A 15335-nucleotide genomic window follows, 5' to 3' on the forward strand; every position below is an offset into this window, starting at 1 on the left:
TGGTATTCAGGAAACTGTGTAGCATTGGGTAGTATTTGGTACCCACCCCAGGTTTTGTAGACAAACCACACGCACACCCCATTAAGATCTTTCAAGGTCCAAGCAGTTTCTAGTTTTTTCTTGGGGGAGATCACACCCAACTGTGCTCAGGGCTCACTGACGGGCACAGGGGACCATAGGGGTGCCAGGGATCAAACCCAGTTTGGACACATGTAAGGCAAGAACTTAACTCACTGCCCTATCACTCTGGCCCCTTCAAGCACAGGTTTTATTTATTTTGGGTTTTGGTCACACCCAGCTGTACTCAGGACTTACTCCTGGCTCTGTGCTCAGGGTTCTTTCCTGGTGGGAGATATATAATATGGCCTATGTGATGTCTGGACTAGAACCCAGGTTGGTGGCATGCAAAGCAAGCACCCCACCTGCTGTACTATTGCTCCAGCCTTGCAGTTTTTTTTAACTGTCTTGTGGTCAAGGCTCTGGAGTCAGACAGCCTGGGTTCAGATCCTGATCCTGCCAGGGCTGTGTGTTCTTCCACAAGTTTCTTAATCTCTCTGTTCCTGTGTCCTTTTTAGGCCTTTTGTCAGGATTAAAATAATCATGACATATGGTATATAATGTATATAAACCAGTGGCAGGCATGTACTATTATTTGTGAGCCATATTATTATTGGCGTTGCTATTATTTGAGCACACAGCTATCATCGAGGAGAGGGCCCAGGACTCTCTCTAGCCTCCTCGGCCCTTCTCTGCTGTCCCTTCGGCTCCCACCACACTGCACACCACACTATTCACTTGGGTGGTTTTGGTTTTTGCTTTTTGGGTCACATCCGGCAATGCTCAGGGCTTACTCCTGGCTCTGTACTCAGGAACTACTCCTGACGGTACTCAGGGCACAATATGAGATGCTGGGGATCAAACCCGGGCCAGCCGTGTGCAAGGCAAACGCCCTCCCTGCTTTAATATCGCTCTAGCCCCAAGCCATTCACTTGGGCCTTGCTGCTTTCTTTGGCTTCCTCATCATTCATTTGCCCTTTCTTCATTTCTTCATAAACGTTTTGGTCAGCCTCTATTCATTGGAGGGGCTTTCTGCTAGGCTGTGAGCGGAGGGGAGGCCTCAGGCCCTCCAGTGTATATGCTGTGTGGCAGGGAAGTGAATTCCCATTTCCATCCCTCCTCAGCTTTTCCCTCTTCCTCTGGGGGTGGAGGAGGAGGGGGGAATGGGAGGAGGAGGTCAGGAGATGTGGAAATAAGTTCTTCCTTCTCAGGGACCAAGATATCCAACCCTCCAGACCCCAACTCCGGTCCTTGACCTCAGGCGCCCACAGCCTTACTTTGGGAGGTGAACACGGATAGCATGGGAGGCAGTCTGAAAACGCTGCCCTGCCTGCGGGGGTCTCCCCTCAGCCCTCCTTCTCCCTCCCCGGCTTCCTTTCCTTAGAGCCACATCTCTCAGATCCCCTCCAGTTCTACTCCGAGAGGGTGTCTCTGCACCCCAACACCTTCCCCAGTTCAGAGAACCCAGGCATCCAGCCGCGGGGCCCCAGCTCCGGGTAAACAGGAAGCTGGGTGCGCAGAGCAGGGGGTGCGGAAAGTCCCAGCCAGGTGTGTGCATGGGGAGGGGGTGGCGCCACCCCCGTGCCCGAGGTATGAAAGCCCCTCGGCCCTGGCCCGGGCTCAATCTCAATGGGGGCGCTGGGGCTGGAGGGCTGGCGGGGGCAGCCCCACGCGAAGGGCTGCCCCCTGCTGGCAGTGGCAGGAGCCACTTCCCTGGTGACCCTGCTCCTGGCCGTGCCCATCACTGTGCTGGCTGTGCTGCTTGTGGCGCCCCAGGAGCAGGGAGGGCTGGTGAGTGGCCGCTCTGTCCCCCTAGAGAGCTGCAGAGTGTACAGTGTGAGGGGGTGTGTGCATGTGTGTGCGGGTGCATCTGTACGCATGTTGATGTGTGCATGTGTGCACAAGAGCGTGTGCAAGGATGGGGGGGCTCTTGCCCTAGCTTCTCAGCTGGCGTGGCCGTCCCTGGTCGGATGTCTTATCTGCCTCTGCCAAGCTCCTGTGCCGCTGTGTACTGTCTCCGTGCTCCTTCCTCCCTGTGTTCCCCCACGCAGGCCTCCATCTGCTTTGCCATGCTCCGAGCACTTTCTCCCGAGTACACAGCCTTGCTTGCTCTCCCTTCTAGGGATATGCGTGAGGGGAGCTGGGACAGGTGGGAGGAGAGAGCCGTGGACTGGGACTTGGACCTTTGTGGGAGCCGGGTAGGTACCAAGCTGAAGGCTGAACTTTGTGCCACCGTAACCCCACCCGTGCAGGTAATGTGGACGGCTGACCCGGGGGCACAGGCGCAGAAGCAACTGGGTAAGAGACCATCTCCCCCGAACCCACCGCCACACCCCTCGGGGCCTCCCATCTCTCGCTCGCCCCAGGAACCCATGTACCCCATTCCCGGTCCCCGACGCCGCGTCCTATCAGGGGACCCTCGCGTGGCCGCCCCGCGCCCGATAGTATCCCCTTCGCTCCTTCCAGGGACTCAGCAGCTGCCGGAGGAAGAGGCGGCGGAGCCCGACCTCGGCCGCACTGTCCCGGCCGCGCACCTCATAGGTAAGAGCCGGGACTCGCCGTCACGCACCGCGACTGCGGGCTCGTGCCCTCTGATGCCCTCTGATGCCCCCCAAAGCGAGCAAACCCCGCCTGGATCTCCGCTGAGAGGGGGTCCTCGTGCCCCCACCCCCGCTGCAGCGGGGAGCACCTGGCCCGCCTCCCCGCTCGGTTCCCGGGGGGCTGCCGGGCCCGGTGAACTCGGGGCAGGCCGGGGTCGCGGCGCCCACAGGCCCGTTTCTCCGCAGGCGCCTGGAGCACGGAGCAGCGAGTGGGCTGGGAGGCGGACCGAGAGGAGGCGTTCGTGCGCAGCGGGGCGCGCTTCGCGGCCGCCGACGGGCTGGCGCTGCCCCGGGACGGCCTCTACTTCCTCTACTGTCACGTGGGCTACCGCGGCCGCGCGCCCCCTGCCGGCCGCCCCCGCCGCGCGCTCACGCTGCGCAGCCGCCTGTACCGCGTGGGGGGCGCGTACGGCGCAGGCGCGCCCGAGCTGCTGCTGGACGGCGCCGAGAGCGTGGTCGCGGCCGAGCCCGGCCAGAGGCACGAGTACGGGCCCCTGTGGTACACGAGCGTGGGCTTCGGGGGCCTGGTGCAGCTCCGGCGCGGCGAGCGGGTGTACGTCAACATCAGCCACCCCGGCATGGTGGACTACAGGCGGGGGAAGACCTTCTTCGGGGCGGTGATGGTGGGCTGAAGGCGGCCGCCGGGGTGGGACCCCGGTCCCCAGACGGCCCGGGGCCGCGGCGCGGGTTCCGAGCCTGCGTGAAATAAAAGACCGCCAAGCTTGAGCGCTGCCCAGCCAGACTGCGACATGCGAACGTGTCTTCTTTCCACGGTGGTTAAAGCCGTCTCTGCGAACGGCTGGAGCCGTCGCCCAGCGGGTAGCGCGTTTGCCTTGCACGCGGTCGGCTCGGGTTCGATTCCCCGACATCCCATATGGTCCTCCCGAGCACCGCCCAAAGTAATTCCTGAGTGCAGAACCAGGAGTAAACTGTATGCGACACGCCGGGTGTGACCCCAAAAGAAAAAGCAAAACAAAACGGTCTCTGAGGGCCAGAGACATAGAACAGCGGGTAGGGCGTTTGCTTTGCAAGTGCCCCGCCCACCCCCGGCACCCCACCCCACATGGACCACCGGACACTGACAGATGTGGCCCCAAACCAGAAAACAAAACACAAACAACAATGCAGTCTGTTATTGCTGGTTGTTTCCAATTGTTTCAACAATTCACGCTTTTCAGGGTCCACCCACTCACGCACCCCGTTGGAGGGACAAGGGAGAGGGGGAAACTTCAAAGCGTCTCCAAGTTCCCCACAGGCCCCGTGGGCGTCCACACAGCGTGCTTTTTCTCTTTCCTCTGGATCTGATCTGATCGGCCAGGAGGAAGGCGGGCTGAAGCCAGGTCCTCACTGTCCTCGCCCTGGTCCTCGCTCCTTCCCTCACCTCACCTCATAGTCAACTCTTCCCTTCTAAGCTGGGGGAGGCGGCAGAGGAGAGAGCTGGAAAGGTGAACCAGAGGAAGATGGGGTGATGATAGTGCCCCAGGAGGAAAAACTGATGCTGCTCCTTGCCCCTGCCCCAGATACCATGGAAAGTCTTCACCCCGGTTTTCACTTCAGATTCCTTCCCATCCGTGGGCAAGTGTGGGGCCCCCGGGGTGAGTAACATCAGTCTCCTATTCACCCCGTGACCGACTTTCAGCCGGCTGGAAGGGGTTAGCGGGACTCCACCTATCTAGGTCAGCCCAGTGGCTCACTGCACCCCAGTGGCATTGCTTGGTTTTCCACTGCCAGGTCACCAGGAAGGAAAACCCAGCTCCTTAGCAAGCAGCGCGGGCTCTCATTCTGCGGCTTCATTTCTGATTTCATAGTTGGTTTGTGTTTTGGGGGGCTACACCTAGTAGTGCTCGGATCTTACTCCTGACTCTGCATCAGGGATCGCTCCTGGTAGGACTTGGGGGAACATCTGGGGTGCTGGGGATTAGACCCAGGTCAGCTGTGTGCAGGGCCAAGCACCTCACCCCTGTTCTGTTTCACCGCCTGCCAGATCTGTCTTTGACTCTTATGTCACAAGAGTCCCAGAGACCCGCTAGGAACAACCAGGAAACATGCCCGAGCCAGGCCGGCTCTGGCGTAGGGTCTCCCTGACCTCCTGAATACCCACTAATAAAGAAATAAATAATAAGATGCTTTTCTCTTCCTAGTTTATCCACCTCCAGCCCTCCCCTCACAATTTACCAAAAATATCACTGAGACCAAGACAACGCATAAGTCCTTTACCCCCATTGTGACCTAGGTTTTAATTTCGATACTCTAGTTTTTAGTTTTTTAAGTTTTGTTGTTATTTTTAGCCCATGTCTGGGCATGCTTGGGGAGACCATACAGTGCTGGGGACTGAACCACGCCTCTAACATGGAACCAAACCTCTGATATCCAGCCCTATGAATGAACTCTCCAGCACCTTAGTTTTTAAATTAAATTAAATTTTTTTTTTTTGCAGGGAGCACACCCAGCAATGCTCAGAGGTTACTCCTGGCTCTGCACTCAGGAATTACTCCTGGTGGTGCTTGGGGGACCATATGGGATGCCAGGAATCAAACCTGGGTTGATTGCACGCATGGTAAATGCCCTACTCACTGTACTATGGCTCTGGCCCATAAGTTTGTGACTTTAGAAGGGCCCACACCCCCAACAGTGCTGAGGAACCTGGGGGTCACTCCTCATCAGGGAGTGTAGACCTGATGGTTCAGGATTGGACCAAGTAATGTGGTGCTTGGAGGTCACCAGAGCCACCACAATGGTACTCGGAGGCCACCGATCATGTTCCGGGTACCACTAGGGCCATGCCCAGTGGTACTCAGTGTATGGGGGGGTGTGATATGATGCTGAGGATCAAACTCAGGATCATGGACATGCCTGATGGTGCTCTACCACTTGAGCTATATCCCTGGTCTCTGGTTCTGTATTTTCTTTGTCTGATCAATTCCACCAGAGTGAGGAGGGGGATGGAACGGCTGGGGCAGAATGAAGGAGGGAAGCAGGAAGTTACTGGGTGCCTATGTCCTGGTGCTCTGTTCTTGCTCATTCGCTCTCCCATCCGTGATTGTCTCAGTCTGCAGTTAGGACAGGGCTGGCTGGTTAGGGGGGCTCCGTGCCCAAACACCTGCCTGTCTGGAAGTCCCTTGGCTGTGATTCAGGTCCCCCGGAATGTGGCCCCTCCCAGCTCTCTCAGGCCACAAGAGCCGGAAATCTCACCTGAGCACCTGAGCACCTGAGCTGCAGGACTTCCCCGGCTGGAATTGGAATTCCCAGACTCGGAAATTCCCAGGCCCTGAGGGAGAAGTAATTAGGTTCAGACTCCAGTTTCCTGGGGGAGGGGCACGATCTCCCGGGCTTTTTTTTCTGTGGGGTCCCCTGAGCCTTGGGAGTGCAAGGAGGACCAGGGTCTGGAATCCTGGGGAGAGAAAGATGTCAGGAAGCCGCCTCCCTCCCCTACAATGAGGCTGCTGCCGATAAAATGAAGGATGAAAAATGAAGGACAGAGACCAGGTTTCTTTTCTAAGCACACTTTATTTCTCGCCACTGACCAGTAGGGCGATTACAGACACAACTCCCCTGGGGAGCAGAGGTTCAGCGATGCAGCGACAGTTAGTCACCAAATCAGCATTAACGTAGACAATTTGATCGGATAAATAAAACCACTTGCAAAGGAGGCCTGGAGACCAAGAGACTGGCTGGGAACAACCTCGGTTTTCACAGAAAACATGTCCGAGCCAGGCCAGCTTCGATGTAGGGTCTCCCCGACCTCCTGAATAAATATATCCACTGGCAAATAAATAAATAATAAATAAATAATAAATAATCACAAGTGCAAACATAAATAGATGGAGCGAGCCCCCGCGGGGAAGGCGGCCACGTTCTCAGGCTTCGGGAAGAGCAGGGAAATACTGGTTGTGAGCTCGAAATCTGCTCCTATCAGCTTCTAGATGAATCTGGGCAGGGGGTGTTCTGCAGTGTTACGACGAGAACCAGAGATTCTCTGGACTCTGCATTCCAGGTGTGCAATCAGGGGTCCAAGCCTGAGGCCCCCGGTGAGTTCTGGAAGCCCCAGTTTGAAATCTTGGTAGTGGCCGGTATCTCAGGAGGCAAGCCACCCTCCCCTCCATGGCTTGCGTTCTTCAGTGTTTAAAATTCTAAGTGTGTGTGTGTGTGTGTGTATGGGGAGGGGGGGTGGCCCTGAGTCCTGATTCCCCTTCTAAGCCAGAAAGGGAGGAGGGGGTGAGAAAGGGATTGAGGCAGGCGAGGACAGACCTCCCAGCCCTCCTACAGGGCAACGATCCCGAAGTAGACCTGCTCGGTCTTGGAAAGGTCCAGATAGCTGGGCAGATTGATCTCCGCGCTGAGGCGGTCGCCCTTCTCCAGGTGGAAGACCCCCCCCAAATAGATGGGCTCAAACCAGGGCCTCGCCTCCGAGCCCTCTGGGGTCTCCCTGGAGCAGGGACTCTTGATGGCGGAGAGGAGGTCTACCTTGGTATGGAAGGGGGCAGAAAAGCGCTTGATGCTGTGGGCGAGGAGCACGTGGGTGGAAGGGCAGTCGTGGCCCTGGAAGAGGACCTGGGAGTAGATGAGGTACAGCCCGTCGGAGGGCACCACCAGCTCGTTATCTGTCAGCTCCATCCCGTTGGCCACGAGGGTATTGGCCACTCGGTTCTGCCACAGGAGTTTTCCTTCAACTTGGTCTGCTGTGAGAGAGGCAAGGAGAGAGGGAGCATTGAGTCAGTGTGACCATGTCAGTTCCACTCTCCACATCCTGGTCCTCAACTTCTGCCCACGGCCCACATCCGGTTCCTGTCTCCTACATCCCATCTGGATGTGAAACTCTGAGCATCCCCTCCAAGGCTGGTGCTCTTCCTCCCTCCTCACCCGGAACCCAATCAGTTCTTCTCAGGCTGTCTCCCAGGTCTGCCTACTCTCAGCTTGCATTCAGCCCCTCCCTCCAATTCTACCTCTCTCCATCCGACCTGCTTGTTCATCTCCCCCCTGCACCCCCCGTTGTGTCTCAGAACACTTACCTACAACATGGGCTACGGGCTTATCACTTGGGAACTGGGATGATCCTGATCCTGAGGAAAGAGAAAAGAAAAGGGTGAGATCCTTAAAGTTTTCCAGTAAATATCCCGCTCTGATTTCTGCGCTTCTAAATCCCTCCCACTGCTTGCACCTTCGGACTAACCCCATCAAACGAGAATTAAGCGAGAGACTTGGCAGCTGCTCAGCTACTTACTCAGGGTCTGGGCCAGAGGGTTGATGAGCGGGAAGCTGTCTGGGAACTGCAGGGAAGAAGAAGGTGGATTAGCATCAGTGCAAGCCCTATCCGCAGGAGCAGGAGCCAGGCTGCTGCTCTAGTCTGTGCTCTCTGCCCGGTGTCTTCAGTCATGCATTCACCCATCCATGTGTTCACTGTTCAAGGACTCTTTCATTGAGTCCCTTCATTGTGCCAGATACCCTATCAGTGCCATCTTTCTTTTTCCTCACCCTTCTTCTTATCTCTCTTTGGCATCTCTTGCAACTCCTTCTGTCTCAACATCTTCATTCATTTTACTTGCTCTCCCTCTCAACTCACACCCACACCCACATTCTTTGCGCATCTTTTTTTTTTAATAGATGTAGAGCTGCTTGGTCATTCATTCACTCAACAAATATGAATCGAGCCACACATCCTATTTCTCCATCCTTTCTCTCTCCCCATCCTTCTCTGCACAATTTCCTCTCCATCAGCATGGCTCTCCCCCCACTCCACCCCCCAGCCACCTACTGCCCTGTTTCTCCCCGTTTCTTTCTGGCCGAGAGAAGAAGTTAGACATTCACCTCGTCCCTCTGAGGGCCGATGACCCTGAAGTGCAGCAGGCAGAAGAGCGTGGTGGCTCCTAAGATGACGACGAAGGAGAAGAGGCTGAGGCACCAGCACCTCCTGGAGCCCTGGGGGCCCCCTTCCTTCTTGGGGAGCGCTTCCTCAGCCAGTTCCACGTCCCGGATCATGCTTTCTGTGCTCATGGCGTCCTTTTCAGAGGGGCTCAAGTCCAACGAGGAGGTGGTGGAGTCCCAGAGCAGTGTGTGGTGAAGGAGAGAATCTTCTAGCTGCTTGCCCAAGCGTGTGCTGTCTGTTAGGTGAGTTTCAGGGGGTGTCTAGAGTGGTTTCTCTGACTAGTCCCCTGGTGTCCTCGCTGCAGGAGCGTCTGCTGGCGGGGTGTGCAAACAGCTGCGTTTATATGCGCCTGTGGGGCAGAGGAGGGCGGGGAAAGGCTCTTATTCAACCAGCGGAAAACTTCCTTGGTGGAGAAACCCATGAGCTCATTAGGAGGAAGCGGTCGATAGTGGGCTCTGCACCTTCGGTCTTGGTTTCTTCTCCATCACGGGGGTGAAGGTTTGGAAAGTTGGGGACACCCAGATATCAAGGATCCTCTTCCCCCCTCCCCACTCAGATTCTGGGGGGTGCTTGCTGGGCTAGTCACTGCTGCATGTTTATAACTCAGAAGGTTGGAACCAGTTCCTCTCCCCCCCTCCTCAATTCCTTTTGTTTGTGTGCAAGCGCATGCACCTGCACGTGTGTGTGTATGTCTGTGTGTGTATGTGTGTGTATGTCTGTGTGTGTATGTGTGTGTGTCTGTGTGTATATGTGTGTGTGTCTGTGTGTGTGTGGGGGGGGGGGGCGAATCAGATATGTGGTTCATTTCCATCTGATTTCCAAACAGGAATCTTGGAAGGGGAGAACTGGAAATCGAAGGGACTCCAGAAAGCTGAGTCCTTAATGTTAAGAAAAATTGAGATGCTTAGCTAAGTCCTAAGATATGGATCCATTCCAGCCCCCGGATGGGGGCGAAGAGCCCAGGGAAGGGGAACTCGAGGCTGGGGGCACAAGAGAGGGCCTCTGAGAGGGTTGGGGGAGGTGGTTGCAGGGACAAGTCTGGGACATCCCCAGAGGGAGTGAAACAACTCTGGAAATTCATGCCCCTTACCAGGGCAGGTCTTCTGCTTTCATTTTGACCCGTACTCTTGTGCTGTTTTCAGTTTTGGCTCCTAAAGGAATTGGAGGCCCTGATTCTTAATTTTTAATAATTTTTGTAATTGAATCACCATGAGTTACAGTTATAAATTAATTATTGAGTTATTCAAAAACAGCTCCAAATTTCATAATATTGTCAATCCAGTAGGGTTTTTGTTTTTTTTTTTTACTTTTTGGGTCACACCCGACAATGCACAGGGGTTACTCCTGGCTCTGCACTCAGGAATTACTCCTGGCGGTGCTCAGGGGACCATATGGGATGCTGGGAATCAAACCCGGGTTGGCAGAGTGCAAGGCAAATGCCCTATCCGCTGTGCTATCGCTCCAGCCCTTTTTTTTTTTTTTTTGCTTTTTGTCAATCCAGTAGGGTAACAGCAAATCTGACAGGAAAATTACATAGAAACCCACCAACTCAGTGAGCGAAAACAGTAACTGGGCCAGCACGAGCCAGCCCAGGGGATCCCCGGACAGTGACTTTAGTTTCACCAGTGTGAGATAAAACAGTGATTCACCAATTGACTTTTATTGGTCTAAGTGTTGATAATTTCATTTGCCTTTGTGCCTTTGTGTTGTAGCAAACATTGAGAAGTAAACTTGTTGTAGTACTAAGGGAGTAGGCTGGGGTGGTGGGTGGGACACTGGGGACATTGGAGGAGGGAGGGTCACACTGGTGGTGGATATTTGGCCTTTGGGATCACACTCAGTGATGCTCAAGGGTACTCCTGGCTCTGCACTCAGGAATTACTCCTGATGGTGCTCAGAGGACCATATGGGATGCTGCGGATGAAACTTAGGCCGGCCACATGCAATGTCCTACCCTCTGTGCTATCACTCCGGCCTCAGGTGTTGGAGCATATTTTTTTCCTTTTTTGGGGTCACACCCGGCAATGCACAGGTGTTACTCCTGGCTCTGCACTCAGAAATCACCCCTGGCGATGCTCGGGGGACCATATGGGATGCTGGGAATCAAACCTGGGTCGGCCACGTGCAAGGCAAACGCCCTACCCGCTGTGCTATTGCTTCATTCCCCGGTGTTGAAACATTTAATGCCTGAAACAACTTGGTAAATGTTATAATAACAAGGTTTTAAAAAATAAAAAATCATTTTGTATTATAACAAAAATGTTTTTAATTGAATCACCATGAATTACAAAGTTATAAAGTTATTCATGACTTGGTTTTAGGTGTGCAATATTCCAACATCAATCCCTTCACAGTGTCCACTTCCCTCCACCAGTGTCCCCAGTTTCCCGCCCGAAGTGGCTCTGTCTGATTCTTGCAGGAAGCCAAACCCCTCAGAGCCCCTGTGTGGGACCCACGTCTCCTCATGAAGCGCCCCTTCATTCCCCCGCTCCCTAGCCTTGGAAACATCCCAACCCCCGAGGGGCCTTGCGTGGCCCTGCCTCTCAGGGGCTTCCCAGGCTGAAATCATGTGGTGTAGCCACTTCCCCTCAGAGGCCTCTTTAAGCCCCCGTTCTGCAGAACCTTCTTTTCCAGGGGTTTCGTGGCCCCACTCTTTTTACATCTTGGCTCCTCATAGTTCCTTGTCTCCTCTGCTTATCCTCGGTGGCCTGGCTGCTGTGTCCCCCCTGAGCTCATCACTTTTGCCCAGAGCCCCTTCGGTCTCTCTCCTCCAGCTCACAGCTCCTCCTTCCCCACCCCCCCGACCCCGTTCATCAGAGAGACCCAGGGAATTCCTTCCCCCCTCCCCGACACAGACGCAGGCAGACAGCATTGCAGAGAACAGAAGTTTATTGGGCTTCACTGAGGGTGCAGATGTCTCATGGGGTGCCCAGTCACGAGGCCCAGAGGCACCTTCTGGTTCCTTCTGGAGCCCCTGGTTCCTCACACCCACCTTTCTGCTCCCTCCCTGGGTCCCCTTTGTACTGATGTTGTCCTACTCTCCTCTCGGGCACGCATTTCTCTCTGTCTTCTGATGTCCCTCTATTATTCCCTTTCCTTCATTCTCCATAAATAAATAATTTAAAGAATTTCCCTTCATAAATAATCCCCCCTCCGTGCCTGCAGTCTGCCCCCCCCCCCAGCCCTGTGTCGGCTCTTTCTCCAAGCCCGGGCTGAGGCCCCTCAAAGCAGATGGAAAGCTCAGGGCAGGAGTTTCTAGACAGACTTGAAATCCTCAGCGAGCATCCGGGGTGGAGGGAGGTGTGGTTCCCTGGGGTGCCTCGACTTCCTTCACTGGAAGCTCCAGGTGACGTGAGTGTGGAAGGTTTGAGACTGCAGGGCCAGTGGCAGGGAAGGTATGGTGACCTTTGACAGGGTCAGGATGGACACAAAAATCGGGAGAAGTTCTTGAAACCAGTTTCCTTCTTTTTTTTTCCCCCTGCATCTTCTACAGAGCAAAGGCCCCAAAGAAGACGCTACTGGGGCTGAGGAAGAGGTGGGCGACGCCATCGGTGTGTGTGGACAGCTGGTCTCCCCTGCTGAGCAGGAACACGGCCCCCTGGTACATGGAGCGCATCCAGGGCCCCTCCGGGCCGGGGCACACGGACTTCTGGGTGCTGAGGAGAGGCACGTGGGAGGGGTACTGGGAGGAGAGCAGCCGCACCTCGTGGGCCAGGTAGCGAGGGCTGGCCTCAGCCGGGCAGCCATCCCCGGAGAAGACCACCTGCGAGTAGACGAAGTAGAGACCGCTGGCGGGGACCAGGAGGGAATTGTTGCTCAGAGAGAAGCCATGGCGGAGGAATGCGTGATCCGTGTTTGCTCGCCAGCGCAGGGACTCCTGGGTGCTGGGGTCTCCTGGAGAGTCATGGGGGTGAGGTCAGAGGGACGGAGGGGGCAGAGGACAGAAGGACGTAGGGGGCAGGGGACAGAATGACGAAGGGGTAGGGGACAGAGGGACAGAGGGGGTAGAGGGATAGAGGGATAGAAGGGTCAGAGGGACGGAGGGGGTAGGGGACAGAGTGATGGAGGGGGCAGGAGACAGAGGGACAAAGGAGGCAGGGGACAGAGGGACAAAGGGGGCAGGGGACAGAGGGACAAAGGGGGCAGGGGACAGAGGGACAAAGGGGGCAGGGGACAGAGGGACAAAGGGGGCAGGGGACAGAGGGGGCAGAGGTCCTAGTTTCTAAGGAGGCAGCTTGCTGGGAAGGGAGGTGGAGTGTGAAGCCTTTGCTTTGGGCTTGGGGCGATGGGGAAGGTGGGCTGGCAGCCTGGGTCCCAGAAGGTGGGGAGGGAGGGTCACTGGGGGCGGGCCGGGGCGGGCCGTCTGGTGTTTACCGACAAGGTGAGCGGCAGCTTTGAGGGTGTGCTGGGCGAGGTGGTTCTGGAGGTGCTGATGGGCCTTTCTGGCACCCGAGGGTGAGAGGCCAATGCCAGGGAGCCCCTGGGGAGAAAAGAGCGGGACCTCTCAGAGTCGGACAAACATTTGACCGCACCCCCCTCCCATCCCCCAGCACGCCCCTCTTCCCTCTCGCCCCCCTTCCCCCCTTCTGCTGTCTCACCTGCATCTCAGGTGGTAGGGCCAGCAGCAGCCCCAGAAGGAGGAGGAGGGGGGCGCCCCCGCGTGCCCTCAGGAAGCAGAGATGTCCAGATGCAGTCATGGGGAGAACCTGCGGGGACCATGGCTGTGAGTGGCGGAAGATGGGCCTCCTACCGGTGGAGAAGCCGCCACACACACACACACAGAGACACACACACACACACACACACACACACACACACACATGCACACACACACACACACACAGAAAGAGAGAGGGAACCAGATGCAGTCAGGGGAACCCTGAAGTGAGAGAGGAAGAGAGAAAGTGAGAGGGGAAACAGAGGGAGGGAACGGAGAAGGACCGGGGCAGAGGCAGAATGTGAGCCACAGAGAAAAGGAGACTGAAATGGGGAGAGTCGGAGAGAGGGGACCGGCCAGACCCAACCCCGGCCCCCAGGACCCGAGGGAAGTGCAGGGGGACAGGCCAGGGCCCCCGACGCCCCCGTCCACTCCTGGGCAGCCCGAGGAGATGGTGCAGGCGAGTCTCACCTGCTGTGCGGGGCCGCCGGGCTCGGGTGCCTGGGTCCCTTTATAGAGGAAGCCGCGGTGCAGCGTGGCAGGCGGCGGGCGGGTTCTGGGCCGGGGCTGGGGCCCGGGGAAGCCCCCAGGGCTTAGCCAGTGTGGGCTGTTTCAGTCAAGGCAGGAAAAGGCTGAGGCCTGGGAGGGAACCGCAGGCTGGGGGCTCAGACAGCTGAGTTCTGGGAAAGGGAGTGGGGTCAGGGGAAGGCTTAGGAGTTCCAGAGAAGAGCAGGCGATTCAGGGAGGAGGAGGGGGTGCAGCTGGGGTGTGGGCTGGGGGCCAGTTCCCTGAAAAGCAGTTATATGGAACCCCTCTGCAGTCGTGGCTGATGGCAGGCGGCTTTGGACCGTTTCCTACTCTTGTGTCCCGTCCCAGTCCTAAATGGCTAAGTAAGTCCTTTGTCCAATTTGCTCAACTCTAAAATCGTTGAGAGTTTGAGGTTGAAGAGACAGTCTTTTCTAGTTCCTCTGATAGGTTTTGTATCAAGAAGCGTCATCCTGGGGCTGGAGCGGTAGCACAGCAGGTAAGGCGTTTGCCTTGTAAGTGGCTGACCCGGGTTCGATTCCCAGCATCCCATATGTTCCCCTGAGCACTGCCAGGGGTGATTCCTGAGTGCAGAGGCAGGAGTAACCCCTGTGCATTGCCAGGTGTGACCCAAAGAGAAAAAAAAAAAAAGAAGAAGCGCCATCCTATGCCCCACTTTGGTTTCTGACACTGTCCAAGCCTCCGGTGAAGATGTTCACGGACTCCATTCCTGCTCTCCACTACGTCCAAGTTTGAAAGGTGAAGGTTCTGGTCCTGTCCTCAGGGATGCGGCCGTGTGCCCTGGTGGGACAAGCATTCACACTCCCAAAGGACGGTATCCTCCTCATCCCAACCTTAGGAGGAACCACAGACAAATACACTCCAGGATCAAGGAACGTGACTGTTACCTTGAAAAGCTTCCCAGAAGCAGGGAGGCGTTTTAGGAGAGAGTGCCTGTCTTGCATATACGAAGCTCTGGGGGTGGCTCCCAGCACAAGGAAGTCAAATGGGGGTGTGGGGGAGAAAGAAGAGTCCAGGGGTAAGGCACTTGCCTTTTACCCCGCTCACCCTGATTCAAGTCCCCAGCACTGAATATGGTCTCCTAGCACCTCTAGGAGTGCTTAGAAAAGATAGTGACTTAGAGTTGGCTAGAGACAGCTTAGGGACTGTTCTTAAAACTTCAGTTGCTCAGGGGCTGGAGCAATAGTACAGCGGGTAGGGCGTTTGCCATGCACGCGGCCAACCCGGGTTCGATTCCCAGCATCTCATATGGTCCCCCGAGCACCGCCAGGAGTAATTCCTGAGTGCAGTCAGGAATAACCCCTGTGCATCGCTGGGTGTGACCCAAAAAGAACAACAACAACAAAAAAAATCCCCCCAAAACAAACTTCATTTGCTCAATTTGCTCAGCTCTAAAATCGTTGAGACAGTACAGCAGGTGGGTTACTAGCCTTGCACATAGCTGACTCGGTTCAATTCCCAGCACCCTGAGCCTTGCCAGGAGGGATCCCTGAGTGCTGGGCCACGAGTGAGCCCTGAACACTGCAGGGTATTGTCCCCCAAACAAAATAAAATAATCAAGAATATGGCCCAGGGGCTGGAGCGGGTAGGGTGTTTGCCTTGCACGCTGCCG

At 56.1% G+C, this 15335-nt stretch overlaps 3 protein-coding genes across 3 annotated transcripts; 1 reads left to right on the plus strand and 2 right to left on the minus strand.

Annotated features, from left to right (window-relative positions):
• Nucleotides 1-1681: 1681 nt before the first annotated feature.
• LTB (lymphotoxin beta) lies at nucleotides 1682-3436 on the plus strand. Its single transcript, XM_004621270.2, has 4 exons — nucleotides 1682-1848; nucleotides 2310-2355; nucleotides 2524-2598; nucleotides 2844-3436. Exons 1-4 carry the CDS (start codon nucleotides 1687-1689, stop codon nucleotides 3287-3289), a joined length of 729 nt encoding a protein of 242 aa, XP_004621327.2. The 5' UTR covers nucleotides 1682-1686; the 3' UTR covers nucleotides 3290-3436.
• A 3481-nt stretch (nucleotides 3437-6917) lies between these two features.
• Nucleotides 6918-8648, minus strand: TNF (tumor necrosis factor). Its single transcript, XM_004621269.2, has 4 exons — nucleotides 8463-8648; nucleotides 7879-7924; nucleotides 7661-7717; nucleotides 6918-7333 (listed from the first exon to the last, which is right to left on the minus strand). Exons 1-4 carry the CDS (start codon nucleotides 8646-8648, stop codon nucleotides 6918-6920), a joined length of 705 nt encoding a protein of 234 aa, XP_004621326.2.
• Nucleotides 8649-12007: 3359 nt separating this feature from the next.
• Nucleotides 12008-14430, minus strand: LTA (lymphotoxin alpha). Its single transcript, XM_055124348.1, has 5 exons — nucleotides 14392-14430; nucleotides 13649-13744; nucleotides 13119-13226; nucleotides 12895-13000; nucleotides 12008-12414 (listed from the first exon to the last, which is right to left on the minus strand). The coding sequence occupies exons 1-5, from the start codon at nucleotides 14428-14430 to the stop codon at nucleotides 12008-12010; spliced, it is 756 nt and encodes a 251-aa protein (XP_054980323.1).
• Between the last annotated feature and the right edge of the window lie 905 nt (nucleotides 14431-15335).

Source organism: Sorex araneus, chromosome 2 (assembly GCF_027595985.1).
Source record: "Sorex araneus isolate mSorAra2 chromosome 2, mSorAra2.pri, whole genome shotgun sequence".
Lineage (NCBI taxonomy): Eukaryota > Metazoa > Chordata > Mammalia > Eulipotyphla > Soricidae > Sorex > Sorex araneus.

Coding starts and splice junctions, on each gene's coding strand:
- LTA (XM_055124348.1), bottom strand. CDS start 14,430: ATGGAGTCCGTGAACATCTTCACCGGAGGCTTGGACAGT. Junction 13,745..14,391: donor TCACCGGAGGCTTGGACAGT/GTCAGAAACCAA, acceptor CCCGGGCCCCAG/CCCCGGCCCAGAACCCGCCC. Junction 13,227..13,648: donor CCGGCGGCCCCGCACAGCAG/GTGAGACTCGCC, acceptor TGGTCCCCGCAG/GTTCTCCCCATGACTGCATC.
- TNF (XM_004621269.2), bottom strand. CDS start 8,648: ATGAGCACAGAAAGCATGATCCGGGACGTGGAACTGGCTGAGGAAGCG. Junction 7,925..8,462: donor TCGGCCCTCAGAGGGACGAG/GTGAATGTCTAA, acceptor TCTTCCCTGCAG/TTCCCAGACAGCTTCCCGCT. Junction 7,334..7,660: donor AGCCCATGTTGTAGGTAAGT/GTTCTGAGACAC, acceptor CTCTCACAGCAG/ACCAAGTTGAAGGAAAACTC.
- LTB (XM_004621270.2), top strand. CDS start 1,687: ATGGGGGCGCTGGGGCTGGAGGGCTGGCGGGGGCAGCCCCACGCGAAG. Junction 1,849..2,309: donor CCCAGGAGCAGGGAGGGCTG/GTGAGTGGCCGC, acceptor CCACCCGTGCAG/GTAATGTGGACGGCTGACCC. Junction 2,599..2,843: donor CCCGGCCGCGCACCTCATAG/GTAAGAGCCGGG, acceptor GTTTCTCCGCAG/GCGCCTGGAGCACGGAGCAG.